Genomic DNA, 22,347 nt, shown 5'->3' on the forward strand with positions numbered 1-22,347 from the left:
GAACTATTGCCATCTAGCAGATGGTACAGGATGACAAAGGCAAGGACAGACAAACTGAGAGACAGCTTTTATCCTAAAGCTGTAACTACAGTAGAGTCTCACTTATCCAAGACTCGCTTATCCAAGGTTCTGGATTATCCAAGGCATTTTTGTAGTCAATGTTTCCAATATATCATGATATTTTGGTGCTAAATTTGTAAAATACAGTAATTACAACATAACATTACAGTACATTGAACTACTTTTTCTGTCAAATCTGTTGTATAACATGATGTTTTGGTGCTTAATTTGTAAAATCATAACCTAATTTGATGTTTAATAGGCTTTTCCTTAACCCCTCCTTATTATCCAAGATATTTGCTTATCCAAGCTTCTGCCGGCCCGTTTAGCTTGGATAAGTGAGACTCTACTGTATATTGAACTTCTTGGCTTCACATTGATCTGGCATCAGGGACTGTGTGGTAGTGGTGGGAGTGCAGAGGGATGTGTGTTGTGTAATGGGAAAAACATTAAATTTTGTTGTACAATGTACAATGACAATAAAGTTATCTATTCTATTCTATCCAGGTATCACTCATTCTTCAGCAACTCTCTGGCACGGGGGGTGTTCATGGAAGGCACAGGCCTGGCCCAAAAAGGCACCCACAGGGCTCTCAAGCCAAGCAGGTACCCAAGAACAGGGCCAGGGTCCTTCCACACAGCCGCCCATTGCCCTAGACCAGGGGTCCCCAAACTTTTAAAACTGGGGGCCAGTTCATGATCCCTCAGTCCGTGGGAGGGCTGGACTATAGCTGGCCACCAAGCAATAATAATAATAGCACTAGCACAAGTAAAGCATCCCTGACAGATGGCCTCCCAGCCTCAATGTTAATAAATAATAATAATAATAATAATAATAATAATAATAATAATTCATTAACATTGAGGCAGAAAACAGTGCAGGTGGCCCATTGGGTCCCGTGCCAAAAGATCTCAGCCGGCATTTGGAAACAATAGACATTGACGAAATTTTACGATCAGCAAAAGGCCACCTGACTGGGATCTGCGTGCATCATCCGAAAATACATCACACAATCCTAGACACTTGGCAAGTGTTCAACTTGTGATTTTTTGATATGAAATCCAGCATATCTATCTTGTTTGCTGTGTCATAATAAAATAATAAGGGTTGGAAGAGACCGCTTGCGCCACTTAGCCCAACCCCCTTCTGCCTTTGTGCACCAAAAGCACAAGCAAAGCACTCCTGAGAGATGGCTGCCCAGCCTCAATGTTAATAATATTTAATAACACCACCACCACCACCACTTGGGAAGTGTTCGACTTGTGATTTTGTGATACGAAATCCAGCATTTAGATCTCGTTTGTCTCATACTCTGTCTTTATGTCAATAATGATAATAATAATAATAATCCAAAAATACATCACACAGTCCTAGACACTTGGGAAGTGTTTGACTTGTGATTTCATGAAATGAAATCCAGCATATCTATCTTGTTTGCTGTGTCATACTTTTGTAATAATAGAGAGGGTTGGAAGAGACCCCTTTCTGCCTCTGTGCCGTGGGGGCCGGATAAATGGCTTCGATGGGCTGCATGTGGCCCGCGAGCCGTAGTTTGGGGACCCCTGCCCTAGACTCACAGAGGTGGAAGAGACCCAAGGGCCATCCAGCCCAACCCCATTCTGCCAGGCAGGAGGACGGGACAAGCAGATGAGGCCAGAAGGGAGGGCTTTTTTAGTACATTTATTGTGAACAGTGTAGAAAAAACATGGCAGCAACAGGTCCCGATCTCTGCACTGATACAGTATGCATTGCGCCACACGACTCCAAACTGCCCTTGTTCCCCCCACGGAGCCAAACCACATTCGCAAAGCCCTCTCTTCCCCAAATGATCCAGCAGGTTTGTGGCAGAAGGCCTTTGGCAAAGTCTCGGTGGGCTCAGCTCCGGCTGCCCTCAAGGCACCTTTGGGAGAAGGATCCCTGCAATGTCAGCATTGACAGAGACCAAGGCCCCGAGAGACAGGCAGTCGAGGGAGGGGTTTGAGGTATGCCTGCCCCAGGGAAGGAGGCTGCGGGGGCCTTGCCCCCTATGCTGACCCAATGGGCCCCTGAGAGTAACCCCCCCCCCCCCCCCCCCAACTGGGGCAACTGAAGGACTCATCTGCTGTGCCCAGACTCCATTTCCAACCCTCCCATCTTGCTCTGATATAAACCAAAGCATGGCAGAGGGGGCAGAGCAGCAATGGGGCCAACTCACCCCAACTTCCCCCCGCCGTGTAAGCAAGTTTCCTGAGGTTGTGGATGCCTCGTCTTTGGCTTCCCTCCACGCAGGAGACAATGGACACCTGTGCCCCCCTCCCCACTACAGCCCTGCACAAAGCCCAGCAGCGTCTTTTCTGACAAGAAAAGTATCCAAGACTTCAGAGCCAGGGACGACTGGACCGGGTCCTGGGGGAGAGAGAGCAGAGAAAGGTTGCCGGCATTCAGGCCTCCCTTGGCCCCATTAGCTTCAACATCCTCCCCAACTGCCTTTAGGATAAACTAACACCACCACAGCCCTCCTGCTGCTTCAAATCCCCCAAGCTAGTGTATTCTGCCACTGGTTCTAGAGGTTCTAGACCACTGTGGGTTGAACTGTGGATCGCGACTGCTGGAAACAGCAACCTCCAAAGTCTTTCACTATTTATGTCTTAATGTATATATTTGCTAACCTGTATTCTGTGTTTGATCATTTGCTAGTTTGACTGTACCTCTTTGGTGTGGGAGGGGTTATAGATATGTGACTGTACTGAGCATGTTCAGACTCAGGACTCCATTTTGTAGTCAGTCTGCTTAACACCTCAGTGGAGATGGATGTCTGTCTGTTTTACACCTCAGTGGAGGTGGATGCATGTATGTGTTTGGACTTCAATAGAGAAGTATGCTTATGGCCTTCAGTGAGTACAACTATACCTAAGGACTATGGACTATTGATTAAGAATGATACCCTGTGTACTCAACATACAGAGAGAAGCCACATCCTATCCATAACTGACCTTTAATAAGAAATGCGCCTGTATGGTGAATTAATACAAGATGTTTGCGAGTAAACAAGATATGTTATTTTTCAAAGAAGACTTTTTTTATTTCTGAGTGCATATTTTAAACTATGAAGTTTCAAGAGTGTATACCTTTGGGCAATTACAATTGCAACTACAATTTCAACTCCAAAGAAACAACCATCCTCTGCTAACCAAATATACTTTTGTAGTGGCATGTCTTTGTCCTTGGCAGTTCAAAGACATGGTTCTTCAGTCTAACAGCTGAGTTCCCTGTGTGCCATCACACGAATGCTTATGAATATCCCTTGTTCAAAGGGTTGATTTCTAACAAGGTCATGCTTTTCTTGACTAGTGGTTTTGAAAAGGTGGTCTCCACATACATGTTCATGGAGATTCACATTGGCCAAGCAGATATGACATCAATTTTCCTTTTCAATAAGGTTATGATTGGGCCCGGGCTGTGGCGCAGGCGGGAGAGCAAGCCAGCTGCAATTAACTGCAATGAATCACTCTGACCAGGAGGTCATGAGTTCGAGGCCCACTCGGAGCCTATGTTTGTTTGTTTTTCTATGTTAAAAGGCATTGAATGTTTGCCTTATATGTGTAATGTGATCCGCCCTGAGTCCCCTTCAGGGTGAGAAAGAAGGGCGGAATATAAATGCTGTAAATAAATAAATAAATAAATTTATTTCCAAAGGGAAATGTGCCCAGAGACTGTTTAGCAAGCCTTGCACATGCCGGCTTGTTATGAGGATATGTTTGGTTTTTATACCAATTTTATATACCTAAGGCCACATAAAAATTTCTCAGGCCAAAAGGGATTCTGAGTGAAAAGTTTAAGTAGTCATGGGCTAAACAAGGCAGTCTTCCCTGCACGACCAGCAGCAACTGGACCTCAATGCTCATTCTGAAGCCTTCCCCCCACTTTGTCAGAACACGACCCCACTCCACCCACCTACCTTAGCTTTGGCAGCCACTGTGACCCAGAGGCCCTTGATTATGCCTTTGGCGGCTGACGGATGCTCCCAGGAGTCTTGATGGGGGGTGGCGTGGCATGGACTGGGTGCTTGAGCTGCAGCACAATCTTGTTTCCTTCCACCTCAATGTTCTGCATTGGGGGGGGGGGTAGTAAAAAGGGAAAAATCAAACAAACCCTTCATGGTCAGTGCTGAAGTCAGACAAGATTCCTCTCCAATTGTCAATCAAACATTGCTTCTTCAACTGTGGGTCCTGACACCACATGGGGTCCCCTTAACTCAATGTTGGGGTCACGAAAAATATGGTAAAACTAAAAGGCTCCAGGATGCCACCTAGTGGATGTCTTAAGACATGTATATGAATGTGTTAGCAACTACAGTAGAATGTGTTGTTGAAGGCTTTCATGGCCGGGATCACAGGGTTGTTGTATGTCTTTCGGGCTGTGTGGCCATGTTCCAGAAGCATTCTCTCCTGACGTTTCGCCCACATCTATGGCAGGCATCCTCAGAGGTTGTGAGGTATGGAGAAAACTAAGCAAAGAGGTTAATATATATCTGTGGAAAGTCTAGGGTGAGAGAGGTCAGTGTGAATGTTGTGTAGTTAATCACTTTAATTAGCATTGAAAATACTGGCTACCAGTATTAAAAAACTCAAAAATCAGAACAGTAAATAAAAAGCAATACTCTGAAAACAGAGGATTTCCAGACATGAATCAACCAAGGGCAGTTAACGACTCTAAACAAAGGATGCCCCAGAGGCAGGAAGAAGACAGCAGATAAGCTTTTCAATGCTAATTAAAGTGATTAACTACACAGCATTCACACTGACCTCTCTCACCCTAGACTTTCCACAGATATATATTAACCTCTTTGCTTAGTTTTCTCCATACCTCACAACCTCTGAGGATGCCTGCCATAGATGTGGGCGAAACGTCAGGACAGAATGCTTCTGGAACATGGCCACACAGCCCGAAAGACATACAACAACCCCAACTACAATAGAGTCTCACTTATCCAAGCTAAAGGGGCCGGCAGAAGCTTGGATAAGCGAATATGTTGAATAATAAGAAGGGATTAAGGAAAAGCCTATTAAACATCAAATTAGGTTATGATTTTACTAATTAAGCACCAAAACATCATGTTATACAACAAATTTGACAGAAAAAGTAGTTCAATACGCAGTAATGCTATGTAGTAATTACTGCATTTACAAATTTAGCACCAAAATATCATGATGTATTGAAAACATTGACTACAAAAATACGTTGGATAATCCAGAACGTTGGATAAGCGGGTGTTGGATAAGAGAGACTCTACTGTACATGCAGTGTTTACAGTGGATTCTGCAGAAGATGCTTCTGTTATACTCCACAAAAAGGAAAATCGGCTTGTTTAGCAAGCCTTGCAAATGCTGGTTTGTTATCAGTAGATGTTTGATGTTTAAACCCACACTCAGCTGCGGAGACCCACTTTAACAAGTCCTTTCTCAGCCTCAGAGGAAGGCTGTGGTGGCAAAACACCTCAGAAGAAATCCTGTCCAGAAAGTCCTAGAAAAGGGACCTCGGAAGTTGGAGTTGACCTGCAGCAACAACAGCAGCAGCAGCCGCATCAAAGCTGTATCAGGTCATTCCCTTGGCTGCTTTTGATTCATTTGCAGCTCCCACCTTTCCGTGCAGAATCTCAGCCTGGATACTCTTTTTGGCTCTTTTCTCATTTCTATGGTCCTGTTCTTTCTTCCGAGGTGTTTTGCCACCACAACCTTCCTCTGAGGCTGAGAGAGGACTTGTTAAAGTGGGTCTCTGCAGCTGAGTGGGGGTTTGAACATCAAACATCCACTGATCACAAATCAGCATTTGCAAGACTTGCTAAACAAGATGTGTTTCCTTTTTGTGGAGCATAACTGAAGCATCTTCTGCAGAGTTTACACTGAGTGTAATCCTTTAAATAAATATGGGACGCAAAATGCTGCTAGGCCACTTTGGAGCTACACACAGACTTCCTGGCACTGGAAATCCCATTGTCAATGAACCAAGGCTGCCTCTTTTGACTTTGTGGCATCTCCAATGGACTCCTCACAAAAAACATCAGCACTGTGGCTACTGCTTCTTGGAAGTCAAGCATTTCCTGCACAGGTTTATGATTCTCAAGGAGATAGACAGGCAGCTGAGGTAGCTTGTAGGGAAAAACCTACCCCACATTATCCTCTGGGTCTGCCTCGCTATTCTCTCCTCCCCTTTCCTGACTTAGACTGATACTCTGAGGGAGAAACCTATTTTCCTGAGTTAGAGATCTCAAGCAAATTTAGCCTCTGCCTTCCTTTGTTCTCCAGAGAGAGGAGGGAGACAGCATGACAACAAGTCTCCAGAGATAGTTAGATAGCTGGACACTAACTTTCATATATAGAAATTGCATATCCTTCTACAGGGTTCAGATAAAAACTCTATTTTAAAACTGGCCCTTTTTACACAAAAAGCGCTGGCCATTCGTGAGAAGATGGAAGCTGAGAGCGGATACATTATTGTCACTAACAAAATCCAAACTTAAAATTTTCTACGGACAAGACACTTGTTTTACTTACCCCTGTCCTTGTTCAAACCTCTCCTTAGGAAATTACTAATTTTAACCTTTTTACTCTGTATTTGTCTAGGAGCGGGTTATTAGGCCGCAGGTCGGGATGTTTTGTATCTTTACATGGTTTTATTGTATGTATGCGTAAGTGTGTACGTATTGTATGTTTTACATGTTTTGATATGGTCAAAAGTGACTAATCAATAAAGAATTGTTGCTGTTGTATATAGAAATAGGAGTTTTGGAACTTTAAAAACCCGAGTCTGCTCCTTTCATTACAAAAGCTCATTTGCTCCTGCTGTACTACAAAACTTCTGCTCTGTTGAAGCGGCTATATTTTGCTGCTACTTATTTTCACTGCTGTTTACTTTTAAAAATCCCAATACTGCATATTGGGTGAGTGGGCTTATTAACAAAAGACCCTCCCCATAAACGTATAGCAGAGTAACTTATTAGCAGCAGTGTGATAAAAAGATAAAAAGAACAAAAACACAGAGACCAATGTTATCTCTTCCTTTGGAGGCTTTTCTTTGTAGCAAAATAATATGGTTGCACTATTTATTTATTTATTTTATTTTTTAATTCTTATCTCTTTCTCTCCCCAAGTTTTAACTGAGTGTTCATGTGGCCCGCCCTGTTATATTGCTTTTTTGACTTTGTGTTGTACTGTACATTATTATTTATTGTATTGTTTAATTGTATTATGATATGTTGTTTTTATATTTTGCTATATTGTATTGTCCTGGGCATGGCCCCATGTAAGCCGCCCCGAGTCCCCATTGGGGAGATGGTGGCGGGGTATAAATCAAGTTTTTATTATTATTATTATTATTATTATTATTATTATTATTATTATTATTTACAAAAACAAGGTTTTCACAACACAAATAAAGTTTTTTATACTTCCTTCTTTGCTTCCACACTGGGCTTCTTTCTGACGCAGATAAACAGCTTCTAACTTTGCTCTCAAAGAGCCTACTCTCACAATGAACTTACACAGGAGTTTCACACAGCAGCCTTCACACTGGAGCTTCTCTCTCCTCACATCCAGGTCTTTAAACACTGAAGCCTTCTCACACTGAGACCTACTAACACTGAGGCCTCTCTCACACTGAGCATATTTTATCACACTTAAGCCTTCTAAGCTACAGGCACGCCTTCTTATATTGAACGGCAGCTTTTGCAGTCATTGCATCCATTTAATCCTTTCAGTGCTTGACTCACATTTTTATAATTAAAAATACCTACTTAATTTTTAATATTTGTGACACTGCGTACCTGTAATGCTACAAAGGCCGCTTCAGCTGCTTCCCGGCGTGTGTAGTTGATGAAGGCACAGAACCTCCGAGGGAGGCAGCGGATGGAAGCGATGGGACCAAACCTGTGTCCAAAGTAGAGGAAGTGTAAATCTGCCTGCAAGGGCCATTGGGAGGAGGGTGCTGGGAAACAGGACCCCTCTGCTGTCCAGGCAGCCCTTCTGCTTTCTAGTCATTATGGGGCGAGGGTGGCTGCACATTTACAGCCCAGGAGAAAGATTTTGGGGGGAGCTTCAGAAACAGGGAAGAAGGTGAATACTTACGGCAGGAAGTAGCGCAGCAGGACCTCCTCGGTGACTGCTTGGACGAGGTTCCCCACCCACACCGGAAACCACTCCCTGAAACAAGAGTCTGTTGGAAATAGCAACTTCCGAAGCTTTTCACTGTTCATTTGTTAATGTATATATTTGCTAACCTGTATTACTATGTATATAGGAGCCTCGGTGGCGAAGTGCGTTAAAGCACTGAGCTGGAGACTGAAAGGTCCCAGGTTCAAACCCCGGGAGTGGCGGCAGCGACCGCTGCTAGCTCCAGCTCCTGCCAACCTAGCAGTTCGAAAACATGCCAATGTGAGTAGATCAATAGGTACCGCTCCGGCGGGAAGGTAATGGCGCTCCATGGAGTCATGCCGGCCACATGACCTTGGAGGTGTCTACGGACAACGCCGGCTCTTTGGCTTAGAAATGGAGATGAGCACCAACCCCCAGTTGGACACGACTGGACTTAACGTCAGGGGAAAACCTTACCTTTACCTTATTACTGTGTATGTTGATTTGCCAGTTTGACTATCCCTCTTTGATGTGGGAAGGGTTATAGACATGTGATTTGTACTGAGCATGTTCAGACTCAGGACTCCATTTTGTATTCAGTGTGTTTTACACCTCAGTGGAGGTGGATGTGTGATTATAGACTTCAACATGTTAAGTCTATATCACACCCGAGTGGAAGTGGATGCCTGTTTGCATCACACCTCAGTGGAAGTGGGTGCATGTTGCTGTTTGAACTTCAATAGAGAAGTATGACTTATGGACTTCAGTGAGTACAACTATACCTAAAGACTATGGACTGCTGATTAAGAATGATATCCTGTTTACTCAACACACAAGAGAACTACATTCTATCTATATCTGAACTTCAGTAAGAAATGTGCCTGTATGGTGAATTAATACAAGATGTTTGTGAGTAAACAAGGTATGTTGTTTTTCAAAGAAGACTTTGTTTTTTATCAAAGTTCAAATCTCATGGTTAAATCTCTTCAGTTTAATAGCTGAGCTCCCTGTGTGCCATGACATGAATGCTTATAAATATCACTTGTTCAAAGGGTTGACTTCTAATAAGGTCATGATTTTCTTGACTAGTGGTTTTCAAAAGGTGGTTTCCACATGTTCATGGAGATTCACGTTTGCCAAAGAGATATGACATCATTTTTCCTTTTCAATAAGGTTATGATTGCCATTTATTTCCAAAAGGATTGTGTTTCCAGAGACTGGGTGCAGTCATTTCCAATAGAGTCAGCCAGTCATTCTTCCCATTGCAGGGAAGATGGGGGACCCTCCTGCTGCACACCCAGGTCTTGCTGGATAGCCCCAGATTCAGTTTCCTGCACACGTTTATAGCCCTGATCAAGGATGTAGTTGGGCAGCTGAGTTAGCTGGCAAGGAAAGCCCTTCCTCCATTGGCCTCTTTGACTGCCTATCCTTGTTGAACTGATACTTCTTAGGGATGCCTCTTTTTCTGAGCACATAATAAGCCCCCAAGTCCTCCATTTCGCTCTCCTCCTGTGAGAATGGACAGAGACAAGATGTCTCCAGAGAGAGATTAGATAGTTAAGCCCTACCTTTCCTATCTAGATAGGTAGTTCTTTCAAGAGTCTTTTGTAACCTTTAAAGCTTGACTCTGCTCCTGTGTTGCAGAATCTCTTTCGCTCTACTGCTGGCCCAAGCAGCTTCTGATCAGCTAAACTGCTGCTACTGCTTTTGTTGCTGCTTCACTTGAGAAATGCTTTTTTCCTATATGGTATTACCTAACTCTTTGCACAATTGGCCTTGCAATCCCTATGCCGTCAGTGGCCCTGGAGAGGTGGGGAAGGTCTTATGGCATCTCACAACCACAACAGTTCAGCAACAAAGCCATGTGGTCTCCACTTCCCCCCAACTCAAGCTGCTCCCCCGCTGTCACTCCCACAAGACACTCACTTGGCCGGCACCTGAGCAGCCGAAATTTGGATTACTTTGCCCTGCGAGTTGGTGACCATGAATGGCGCCAGGTGTCCTCCTGCCTGGGCACTGCTGTTGCTGCTTGGGACAGGCTTCCTTCCTTGCTGCTCACCTGGCCCAGAAGACAAAGGGAAGGAGGGAGAAGAAGGTGAGACCAGGCCATTCAGGGGCAGCAGGGTCTGGGTTCCATCCCAGACAGATTCCCTAATATTCCCTCCATCTACAAATAGGGATGCTGCAGCTCCCAATGCAGCCACCATCCACTGAGACACCCATTACTCCCAAGGAACACAAGCTGGAGCTGAGCCTCTGCCCCTTCCTGTAGCAGGGACTACTTACCAGGCCAGGGCAGCAGGGCTTCTCTGGGAGGGATATTCCACCTGGGCAGGCAGCTGCTATTCTCCTGTTGAGAGAAAGGACAGGAGGATCAGCCTCAGGAGCCTGCGCATGGATCACAGGCATAAAAAGTGCCCTCTCCCCAAATGTCTCCAGGAGAGGGAATGCTGTATGTTTTCAGTGAAAACCAAAGTCTGACTGAGTCCCTGCTTAAAGGAAGGCCACCATTCTGATTCCAAGGATCTGATAAATCCTCCAACGTCAGGTTTTTTTGTCCCTAGGTCAGGCTGCCAGGGTTGACACTCTTTGGCACTCTCCTTGCACTGACACACATACACACCTCTCTGGGGCTGATGACACGAGGAAGGAGCCTTAGCAGCAAAAGTGTGGGCAGCAGAGCAGGACATTAATCTATCTGCCCCCCTTTCCCTCAGCTGAGCGGTCAAAAGGACAAACAGACTCGTTCTGTCCACTCTAAAGCTATCCCACCCATATGGACAGGGCCAACAGACGTCGTGGGAGCACAGCTAGGAGCCAGGAGCCCCGTGGGTTGTGCAGCCCCAGGCCAAGCCAAACACCTCCACCCATAAGAGCCTTTCTCTGCCTCACCAGCAGGCAGTGGGCTTGGCAGCGCTTCAGCTGGATGGCAGCATCCCCTCGGAAATCCTCCAGCCGCATGAGCTCCTCAAAAGTTCTGGCTGCCTCAGCGTATCTCTAGGGAGAAAGGAGAGAGGCCATTCTGCTGCACGCCCAGCACACACCACATCCTCCATTGCCCTGAGGAGGAGCACCTACAAATAAGGCCCTTGGTACCTTGAGGCCCATGAGGGCCTTGCCCTGGCGGAAGAGGCCTTTGGGCCAGCCGGGCTGCAGGCTGAGGGCTAGCTGGGCGTCACACAGGGCCTCTGCGTAGCACTGGAGCCTCTCGTAGCAGAAGGAGCGGTTCCCAAAGAACCTGAGCAGGAAGAGAGAGGAGGGTGGGTGGGTGGTCAGAACGTAACAACAAGAATGGCTTAGATATGCTCTAAAATGGTTTCATTTAAAGTCAAGGAATGGGGAGGGGGCAGGAGGGGGACAAAGCCACCCTCAGTTTTGCAGGACATTCCTGCAAACCAGCAATCCCTGTACCAGGAATGAGGCTGTTGCAATGAGCAATCCAACAAAAGCCCAGGATCTGGACACTGGCCCAGCGGACAGCCGCCTCACCTGTATTCCCGGGGATTCAGCTTGATCGCCTCCGTGAAAAGAAGCACTGCGTCCTGGTAGCACCCCTGCTTTGCAGTGTCATTCCCACAACCTTGACATGTAGAGCAAGAGGATCACAGAAAAGAAAATGTGGGGGGAAACCTTCTGAGCACTCCTAAGGTGAAATGCCCCTCCAAATATCACTGCAAAGCCCCTGGGAAAGAGGGAGAGGATCGCACTGCGGCATCCCAGATTCCACAGTTGAGCTCTGTCTCCTTCCCAGAGACTGGCCTGAAGGGCAACCAGACAGGAGGCACACCCTCCCCCCCCCCCCCAGGCCCTCTCCAGCCTTCTTAGCTCACCTGCCAGCACCAGGCTGTGCTCCATGGCAGCTTCCTGAGGCCTGGCCCTCGGGACCTGCGAGAAGACAAGAGTGGCCACGGTGAGAGCTCTCTTCCTAAGCATAGATGGCACCCAGCGAAGGACCCCTTGCACCCTCTTGGAAACCTTGCCAGGCTCTCCAGCCCCCTCCAGATGCCGGACAAGGCCCGATCTCACCTCTGGCTTCTTTTTGCCTTCCACCTCCTTCTTGCTAGGCTTGGCCGGCACCTCCTTCTTGGGCAGCAATTGCTTTGATCCCACCTTGAGGAGCGCTTTCGAGACAAAAGTGCTGCTCAGGTCCAGCTCCTCCTGCAGACAAGGAAGAACAAGAACCTTTCTCCAGCACAAGTGCTCTGGGGCCTCTTGAATGACTTTCCCTTTGCATTCAGGGATGTGGGGAAGCGCACGTCTTCCACAACAAGCAGCAGCATATGGCCAAATGCCCACAGAGGACCATCCCCTCTTTTCCGACTAAATCCTGGCATAGATGGCAGCACAATCCATCCCCATTTTCAACAAAAGAAATGCTAAGAAAGAACACTGGGAGGTGGGGTGGGAAGGAACCTAATCAAGAATTCTGCAAAAGAATGCGGGTTAAAGCTCTGGCCCTTTCCATGATCACATGTGTAAATCAGAATTATATTGGGTGTGCATGTGTCATTTTTATCCTCCTCAAAACTATCAGAACTATTAAAAATTAACTAGGTATTTTTAATTGCAAAAATGTGAGTCAAGCACTGAAAGGATTAAATAAGCTAGCATTACCCTGAGGAGAGTAAGTAGGACAAAGCCTTTTACAGTTAGTTATTGATTATTGTTAATGGTTTTAAATGTGTTGCTGTTTTTATTCATCTGTTTCGCATTGAATTTTGCCGGTTGTTGTAAGCTGCCCTGAGTTCCCTCAGGTGAGAGGGGCGGGGTAGAAATGCTGTAAATAAATAAATAAATAAATAGTGGGCCAAAGCTAGTGTCATCCTGAGGAGGGTGAGAAGGCCTCAGTGTGAGAAGCTTCGGTGAGAGAAGCTCCAGTGTGAAGTCTGCTGTGTGAAGCTCCTGTGTAAATTTGGTATGAGAGGAGGCTCTGTGAGAGCAAAGCTGTTTATCTTCATAAACAGGGGCTGTGGCGCAGACTGATAAAGCAGGCAGCTGCAACAAATCACTCTGACCAAGAGGTCATGAGTTCGAGGCCAGCTCGGAGCTGTGTTTGTCTCTGTCTTTGTTCTATGTTAAGGCATTGAATGTTTGCCTTATATGTGTGATGTGATCTGCCCTGAGTCCCCTTCGGGGTGAGAAGGACGGAATATAAATACTGTAAATAAATAAATAAATAAATAAATGAGAAAGCAGCCCAGCGTAGAAGCAAAGAAGGAAGTATAAAGAACTTTGTGTTATGGAAACCTTGTTTTTGTAAATAGTGCAACCATATTATTTTGCTTCAAAGAAAAGCCTCCTAAGAAAGAGGTAACATTGGTCTCTGTGTTTTTGTTCTTTTGAACACTTTTGACTGCTGGTGCTGGGTTATGCTGCTAAGTTACTCTGTTATATGTTTATGGGAAGGGGTCTTTTGATAATAAGCCCACTCATCCAACAAAAACAAGTCAAGGTGGAGAGGACAGTGAGCCCAATTGCTGCTCTCCCTCAGTAAGAACAAGCCCCTTTTCTCTGTCTGTCAACCACCCCCACCTCCAACCCAGAATGCAGACCATCCAGTGCAAACTCACTTCCCTTGTGGCTCCTGGGGATTCTGCCCCCTCTTCCTCTGCCTCCGCACTGGGGCTCCCACCTGGAGAGGCTTCCAGGGAGTCCTCCTCAGAGTCCAGGAGTCCAGCTCCAGATGATGTGCTTGGAAGAGCAGCCAAGGAGCCTTGATCGTCCACATCCCTCTCGCATGGAGACTTTGCCTTCAAAGAAAGAGGCCCAGCCTATAAGGGGAGTGGTGAGCAAACTGATTTCCAGGCTTTTGAGGCAGAGTTGGGGAAACCAGCACAACCCTTTCCATGTTAGGTCTCTGACCAATCAAGGCTAGCTTCCCTAGAACTGGTATCAGGGTAAAGTTTTCAGAAAAAATAAAAATTAACTAGGCATTTTTAATTGCAAAAATGTGAGTCAAGTGCCGAAAGGGCTAAATAAGCTAGTGTCACCCTGAGGAGTCTAAGTAGGCCGAAGTCTGTTAGAATTAGTGGGCCAAAGCTAGTGTCATCCTGAGGAGAGTTAGAACGCCTCAGTGTTAGTCAGCCTCAGTGAGAGAAGGCCTCATTGTGAGAGATGCCTCAGTATGAGGTAGGCCTCTGTGTGAGATGTCTCATGTGTGAAGCTCCAGTGTGAAGGCTGCTAAGTGTAAAGCTAATGTGTGAAGCTCCTGTGTAAATTCATTGAGAGAGGAGGCTCTGTGAGAGCAAAGCTGTTTATCTTCATAAGAAAGAAGCCCAGCATGGAAGCAAACATGGAAGTATAAATAACTTCATTTGAGTTGCAGAAATCTTGTTCTTGTAAATAGTGCAACCATATTATTTTGCTACCGTATAAAGACAAGCCTCCTAGGAAGAGATAACATTGGTCTGTGTTTTTTTTTATCACTTTTGGCTACTGCTATTGATAAGTTACTCTGCTATACACTTATGGAGATGGGGTCTTTTGTTAATAAGCCCACTCACCCAACAGAAGTCACTGGTAGCAGGAAATTAGGAGGCTGTTGGAGTTTGAGTGGAGCAAAAGGGCCCACCCACCACTTGAGCAAAAGCTGCTTCCTCCACTCACCGACTCATCCTTGGACTCCTGGCCATTCTTCTCTTTCCTCTTCCTGTCCTTTTGCCTCTGGAGAAGAGAGAAGGCAAGTGTCCTGCTCACTTCAACCCCATGCATCTCTGCTGTTGGAAGAGTCTGTCCCACTCCCCAGAAATGTGCTGCAGAAAGAGTGCTACCTTCTTTTTTTGCTTCTTCTTCTCTCTTTTTTTCTCCGCCTCCCTCTTGATCCGCTCCTCCTCTGCAACTAACTCTTCGGCGTTTTTCTCCACTTCCTAAGGGAATGAAAACCACTGACCTGGGATCCTCACCCACAAGAAGAAAGTGCATGCGTGCTCATGCCTACCCACCAACGGGTGCCACATACCCACAGTCTCCTGACACTGTGCCTGGGTTGAAGGTTGGGTTGCTGACCTGAAGGTTGCCGGTTCGAATCCAACCCGAGGAGAGCGTGGATGAGCTCCCTCAATCAGCTCTAGCTCCATGTGGGGACATGAGAGAAGCCTCCCACAAGGATGGTAAAAACATCAAAACATCTGGGTGTCCCCTGGGCAACGTCCTTGCAGACGGCCAATTCTATCACACCAGAAGTGACTTGCAGTTTCTCAAAGTTGCTCCTGACATGGTAAAAAAAGTTCCCTTCTCCACCTGCAGCTGGAATCCTAAAGGGGAAAGGATGAGCCCAAGGGAGGCCTCCACTTGCCTCACCTCAGCAGTGAGTTGCTGCTTCCGCGGCAGTATGATGTCCAGGAGTTGGCAGTCTGGTCCACTGCGATGTGATGGCTGCTGAGGGGTAGAAGGTGACTTGCAAAGAAAAGACTTCTTAAATCCGCAGAAGGTGCCCTGTGTGACCCCTTGGGCCTTGTCTTCTGCCTCTGGCTCCTCACTGCAGTCCTCCCAGTCTTCAGAGCCAAAATAATCTTCTTCTTCACAGTACCAGCAAATCTCTCCGCTGATTTCTGCAAAAGGACCACCATGTGGCAAGTGTGAGCTTTTGAGGGCAAGAGGAGCAATGAAGCTGGGGAATGATGCAAAGCCCCCCTCAGAAAGGTCACTCTCCTGCAGCAGAGCAGCTGGGGATCCCTCTGTTTAGCCCAGGCTCTACACCAGGCCTGCACAACCTGCAGTCCTCCAGGCATTTAAGACTTCAGCTCACAGAATTGCTGACCATTGGACAAGCTGGCAGTAAGGGTTTCTGGGATTAAGAGGCCCAAACACAGATTTGCATCATTGCTCTACATCAAACTTGCATGAGACAAACAATGTTGTTCCATGTTGTTTAAGATGTGCAACCCTTCTGTTGAACCACCAACCCTGTGCAGCCTTTGTCATGGATTTATCTGCTGTTGCTGGAACTTCAGAGCTTACACATACCAGTTTTGAGGCCACAGAGAGAAATATGTAAACATCTGGACATCTGCAAGCCTAGCATGAGAATGGACTGATAAGAAATCACTTGGCTTGAGAAAGGAGTGATAGTGAGAACTGGTTTAAACTGACTGGGAAGTTTGCAGATGAACTCGAGAGGGTAGGGTCTAATAATAATAATAATACAGTAGAGTCTCACTTATCCAACACTCACTTATCCAACGTTCTGGATTATCCAACGCATTTTTGTAGTCAATGTTTTCAAAACATCATGATATTTTGGTGCTAAATTCATGAATACAGTAATTACAACATAACATTACTGCGTATTAAACTACTTTTTCTGTCAAATTTGTTTTCTAACATGATGTTTTGGTGCTTCATTTGTAAAATCATAACCTAATTTGATGTTTAATAGGCTTTTCCTTAATCCCTCCTTATTATCCAACATATTCACTTATCCAACGTTCTGCCGGCCCGTTTAAGTTGGATAAGTGAGACTCTACTGTAATAATAATAAGTTTATTTATATCCCGCCTCCATCTCCCCCGAAGGGGACTCGGGGCGGCTTACAGCAAAATCAAAATACAAGCGATGATAAAATATCATCAAAGGACAACAACAAAAACCAGTAATAAAATAAAATATACACAATAGGCGAAAAAACACAACACAGAATTAAAATATCAAATTAAAAACAATGAGGTTGCAATAATGGATAAGGAAGGTGTACATTATGAGTAACAAATTCGTAAATAGATAAAGTGCATATTTAGATATTAAAGTGCATATCTAAGGCAGGTATGGGCAAACTTGGGCCCTCCAGGTGTTTTGGACTTTGACTCCCACAATTCATAACAGCTAGTAGGATGTTAAGAATTGTGGGAGTTGAAGTCCAAAACACATGGAGTGCTGAAATCTGTCCATGTCTGGTCTAAGGGGTAGAAAAATTAGGGTTTTCACGCATGTTCCTTGTCAGCAATCTATCTATCTGAAGATGGCCTCCTTCTGGGCTGTTTCTGCCATTCAGGGAAGGAGGAACACAAAGGCCCTGATAAATGTTATGTCCAAATCAAGTGTGCCGACTGCAGGTGCAACAGCTCCACTTGCAGAACTTCATTGGTGCAGCTGTGAACACAGGTGTCATGCCACAGCTACAGAAAGTACAACCACCTGGGAAAGAATATACACATGTGCATACAACACCAGCAGGGTACCAGTGGCCAAGGCTCTTATTCTCTGCAGTAGCAGCTCAGAAAATCTGCTGCAATTTTTTTAAAAGATTTGGCTGTTAAGGGATATTGTTGCCATAGCATTTGTCCTTTGGTTAACATCAATGTGCAGCCACACTTAGAATCATAGAGTTGGAAGAGACCCCAAAGGCCATCCAGTCCAACCCTTTTCTGCCAGGCAGGAAAAGCACCCCTGACAGTTAGTCATCCAGTCTGTTTAAAAGCGTCCAAAGAAGAAGCTTCCATCAGATTCCGAGGTAGAGAGTTCCACGGTTGAACAGCTTTCCTTACAGTCAGGAAGTTCTTCCTAATGTTCAGGCGAAATCTCCTTTGCTGTCATTTGAACCCATGGCTCCATTGAGTCCTAGTCTCCAGGGCAGCAGAAAACAAGCCTGCTTCCTCTTCCTTACAACATTCCTTCAAATACAGTAGAACTTCTACTTAAGAGCATCTCAACTTTAAAGTGCTTTGAGATAAGAACTGTCGCTAGGCCCAGTTTTCACTTTGACATAAGAGTAGCAATTTGATTTAGAAACCAATGCCAAAGGGAGCGCTAGTGAGACTACAGGGCTTGAGGGCTTCAAGCGAGAAGCCTCTGAGCCTTGTGCTCTTGTTTGCTTTGGGAGGTTGCTATCCATTTTGGTCTTATCCACTTTAATGAACTTTGGGTTAGTTGATTTAATGTGATTTTTATTCCTGGTATGTTTGGCTTCAAGAAGAGACAGAAAGAGAGAGGCGGGGGGGAGAGCGAGAGTAAGAGTGCTCTGTTACTTCCTGAGGGCCTTACCCAGAAGGTGGTGCTGGGGAACTCCTGTTTGAACCCCTGGCTGTTAATCTCTTTAACATATACATGAAACGGTTGGGAGATGTCATCCGGAGTTTTGAAGTACAGTGCCACCTGTATGCAAATGACACCCATCTCTACTACTCCTTCCCACCTAATGCCAAGGAGCTGTTCTGATTCTAAACCAGTGCCTGTCATCAGTAATGGACTGGATGAGGGCAAACAAACTGAACCCTAGCCCAGGCAAGAGAGAGGTGCTCCTGTTCAGTTGGAAAGCAGACTAGGGAACAGGGCCCAGCCTGAGCTGGATGAATGGGATCCCACTCCTCCCAAAGACAGAGGTCTGCAGCACTTTGGTGGTCCTCCTGGACTCAGCACTGAACCTGGAGGCAGGTATCTGTGCGCCAACCTTATGAAGCCAGATCTGGCCATGGTGGTCCATGCCTTAGTGACATCCTGCCTGGATTACTGTAACACGCTCTATGTGAGGCTACCTCTGAAGAGTGCACGGAAACTTCAGCTGGTCCAAAGAGCTGCAGCCAGGTTGCTCACTGGGGCTGGCTAAGGGGGTGGGGAACCCCCCCTGCTGCAACAACTCCACTGGCTGCCAGTCTGTTACCAGGCAAAATGTAGTCAACTTCAACCAAAGAAGTCAGCCATAGTAGAAAACTTGATAAACCAACCTGGACACAGAATATTATTTGAGAACAAAGAAATGCTAGACCACTCTAACAACCCCCATGTCAGACTACGCAGAGAAGCCACTGAAATCCACAACCATGTGGACAGTTTCAACAGAAAGGAGGAAACCATGAAAATGAACAAAATCTACCAGTAAAAAACCCCCTCTAAGATCAGGACAGTAAATAAAGAACAACACTCAGAAAACAGGGGAATTCAAGACAGGAAACAATCAGGGCTATTAATGACTTAGATGAAGGGTTAGAAAGCATGATAATCAAGTTTGCAGATGACACCAACTTGGGAGGGATAGCTAATACGCCAGAAGACAGGAGCAGAATTCAAAATGATCTTAAGAGATTAGAGAGATGGGCCGAAAATAACAAAATGAAGTTCAACAGGGACAAATGCTAGATGCGCCACATAGGCAGAAAAAAAGGAAACGCAAAGATACAGAGTGGGGGACTCCTGGCTTGTTAGCAGTACGTCCTCGTGGACAACAAGTTAAACATGAGGCAACAATGTGATGTGGTGGCTAAAAAAGCCAATGGGATTATGTCTAGTGCCTAGATCCAGGGACGTCTTGCTCCCTTTCTGTTCTAGGTGTGGCCTTGGTCAGACCACACCTGGAATCACACTGTGTCCAATTCTGGGCAATTGAAGGAGATGTTGACAAGCTGGAAGGTGTCCAGGAGAGGGACTAAAATGATCAAGGATCTGGAGAACAAGACCTATGAGGAGCAGCTTAAAGAACTGGGCATGTTAAGCCTACAGAAGAGAAGGCCGAGAAAAGACACGAGGAGGGCCATGGATCAAGATGTGAGGGGAAGTCATAGGGAGGAGGGAGCAAGCTTGTTTTCTGCTGCCCTGGAGACTAGGACGTGGAACAACAGCTTCAAACTACAGGAAAGGAGATTCCACCTGAACATTAGGAAGAACTTCCTCCATGTGAGAGAGAGCTGTTCAGCAGTGGAACTCTCTGCCGCAGAGTGTGGTGGAGGCTCCTTCTTTGGAGGCTTTTAAACAGAGGCTGGATGGCCATCTGTTGGGGGTGCTTTGAATGTGATTTTCCTGCTTCTTGGCAGAATGGGGTTGGACTGGATGGCCCATGAGGTCTCTTCCAACACTATGATTCTAGGTCCAGCTAGCACCTCCCAACAAAGGAATCAGCCAGGCTTTGAAGCTGCAAGGCCATTCAATGCTAATCAAGCTGAACAACGGCAACATTCACACCTACATCAGGCGGACAAGAGTTTTTTCTCCCATCCTGGACATTTTATTTATTTATTTACAACATTTCTACCCTGCCCTTCTCACCCGAGGGGACTCAGGGCGGCTTACAACAACCGGCAAAATTCAATGCCAAACAGATCAATAAAACAACAACACATTTAAAACCATTAACAACTATTCATAAAATACAACACATAAAATACATAAGTCAGCTAAAACATATAGTTACTTAAAACCACTTTTCCACGGAACCATTGCACATAAACCTAGAATTGGACATCATTCTACAGCTATATAAACCCCACATGACCAGTTTCCACGAGACCTCACAACCTTTGAGGATGTCTGCCACAGATGTGGGCAAAACGTCAGAAGAGAATGCTTCTGGAACATGGCCCTACAGCCCGGAAAACTCACAGGAATCTATCGATAACGGCCATGAAAGCCTTCGACAACACATTATCCGGACAACACATGATAAAGACGACCCAGATTGTTATATGGATAAAGTTGGAGGATATTGGACGAACGGATTTTAAGCATATGTTTTATGTTTTACATTTTATACTGTACTAGCTGTGCCCGGCCACGCGTTGCTGTGGCGAAGTATGGCGGTATGGGAAATAAAGTATTGAGGAATTGGTGGTAGTTAAGGTAAAGGGTTCCCTGGGCTGAGTGGGTTGCTAGGAGACCAAGTGAGCGGAGCTTAGCTTTTTAACTGGCAGCAATTGGATAAAAACAATTATTCCTCTCCCTCTAATTAGGACTTTATTTTTCTTTTCTTTTTGTTGTATCAACCCAGAGGCATGGATGAGGGGTTGTGATGTCAATTTTCGAGGTTTTGGGGTGTTTACTTTTGTTGTTTTGTCCGCTGCTGTGATGCCATCACTCTTTTGTATATATAGATTTAATTGGTTGTAATATATTTTTTATATGTTGTTGTTTTTAATGATGTATCGGCATCGAATTGTTGCCAATGGTACGCCGCCCTGAGTCCCTCCGGGTGAGAAAGGCGGGATAGAAATATTTGAAATAAATAAATAAATAAATCCGGTGCGTTTCCTAAATGGTAGGCTGCTAGGGATTGTGGGAGTTGTAGTCCAAAACACCTGGGAGGGAGGGCCCAAGTTGGGCCAGGCCTGGCCTATTGTGGAGCAGAGGCCTCCCCCAACTCCTCACCTCGGCAGGGGATTCCGTACTGGCAGAGGCGCCGGTGCCGGAGGTAGGCCTCCTCACAGTCCTCCTCGCCCTCTTCCTCCCCGCTGCTGCTCTCCATGGCAGGCCTGCACAAGCGGAAGTGCGGGCGGCGGAAGGAGGCGCTGCCGGACCGAGGAGCGCGCGGAGACGCCTTTTCCGGCCGGACCGCAGCGCCCTCTGGCGGCCGGCCCCTTCGCATTGCAGCCTCCCGGAACCGGAAATCCGCCGGCCTTGTTTCCAAAGGAGGACGAAGGTAGGCTGTGACGGTTCCTCTCAGGTGTATCCATCTTTACCTGTTACACTACAACAGGTGTGGACCAATTTCGTCCCTCTAGGTGTTTTGGACTTCAACTCCCACCATTCCTAACAGCCTCAGGCCTCTTCCTTTTCTCCCTCAGCCGCTTAAGCGGCTGAGGGAGAAAAGGAAGAGGCCTGAGGCTGTTAGGAATGGTGGGAGTTGAAGTCCAAAACACCTAGAGCAGGGGTCCCCAAACTAAGGCCCGGGGGCCAGATGCGGCCCTCCAAGGTAATTTACCTGGCCCCCGCCCTCAGTTTTATAATATAATATTTTTATATCAGTTTTAATAATATAATATATTGTATATACATATAATATTGATAATAATATTATGTTATATAATATAATACTAATAATAATACCATCTATATATATAAAAGACTGATGGCATCACGGCAGCGGACAAAACAACAAAAGTAAACACCCCACAACCTCGAAAATTGACAGCACAACCCCTCATCCATGCCTCTAGGTTGATACAACAAAAAGAAAAGAAAAATGAAGTCTTAATTAGAGGGAGAGGAATAATTGTTTTTATCCAATTGCTGCCAGCTAGAAGGCTAAGCTCCTCCAACTTGGTCTCCTAGCAACCCAATAAAAATAATAAAAAAAACACTAAAAAATTAATACAATAAAATACCATAATAACAAAAAATAACTTAAAATTATACAAGAAAATAATAAAATATAATAAATAAAAAGATAACTTACAATAAAATTAATTAAAAATACAAATAACATCAAATAAAAATTACACAACATTTTTTAACCAATACCACCACCACTTTGCCACA

General features: G+C 45.6%; 2 protein-coding genes across 3 annotated transcripts in view; one reads left to right on the forward strand and one right to left on the reverse strand.

Annotated features, from left to right (window-relative positions):
• Positions 1-1,726: 1,726 nt before the first annotated feature.
• On the reverse strand, positions 1,727-21,469 carry ttc31 (tetratricopeptide repeat domain 31). Of its 2 annotated transcripts, none has more exons than XM_062981923.1 (16): positions 21,238-21,469; positions 15,469-15,719; positions 14,940-15,035; positions 14,776-14,832; positions 13,740-13,919; positions 12,196-12,327; positions 12,000-12,054; positions 11,659-11,749; positions 11,266-11,407; positions 11,062-11,166; positions 10,456-10,519; positions 10,096-10,228; positions 8,164-8,238; positions 7,863-7,965; positions 3,999-4,147; positions 1,727-2,446 (listed from the first exon to the last, which is right to left on the reverse strand). In XM_062981923.1, the coding sequence occupies exons 1-15, from the start codon at positions 21,452-21,454 to the stop codon at positions 4,037-4,039; spliced, it is 1,812 nt and encodes a 603-aa protein (XP_062837993.1). In that variant the 5' UTR covers positions 21,455-21,469; the 3' UTR covers positions 1,727-2,446; positions 3,999-4,036. The 2 variants fall into 2 exon arrangements, with proteins under 2 accessions (XP_062837993.1, XP_062837991.1); XM_062981921.1 differs by having other exon boundaries at positions 13,740-13,940.
• Positions 21,357-22,347, forward strand: part of ccdc142 (coiled-coil domain containing 142) — a 63,487-nt gene continuing 62,496 nt past the window's right edge. Inside the window, exon 1 of the mRNA XM_062981905.1 lies at positions 21,357-21,508. The gene's annotated coding sequence lies outside the window, so the exon portion shown is untranslated. The remainder of the gene's footprint in view (positions 21,509-22,347) is intronic.

Source organism: Anolis carolinensis, chromosome 5 (genome assembly GCF_035594765.1).
Source record: "Anolis carolinensis isolate JA03-04 chromosome 5, rAnoCar3.1.pri, whole genome shotgun sequence".
Taxonomy (NCBI): Eukaryota; Metazoa; Chordata; class Lepidosauria; order Squamata; family Dactyloidae; genus Anolis; species Anolis carolinensis.

Coding starts and splice junctions, on each gene's coding strand:
- ttc31 (XM_062981921.1), bottom strand. CDS start 21,454: ATGCGAAGGGGCCGGCCGCCAGAGGGCGCTGCGGTCCGGCCGGAAAAG. Junction 7,966..8,163: donor CTGCTGCGCTACTTCCTGCC/GTAAGTATTCAC, acceptor CTTTGGACACAG/GTTTGGTCCCATCGCTTCCA. Junction 4,148..7,862: donor CGGCCTTTGTAGCATTACAG/GTACGCAGTGTC, acceptor CCCCCAATGCAG/AACATTGAGGTGGAAGGAAA.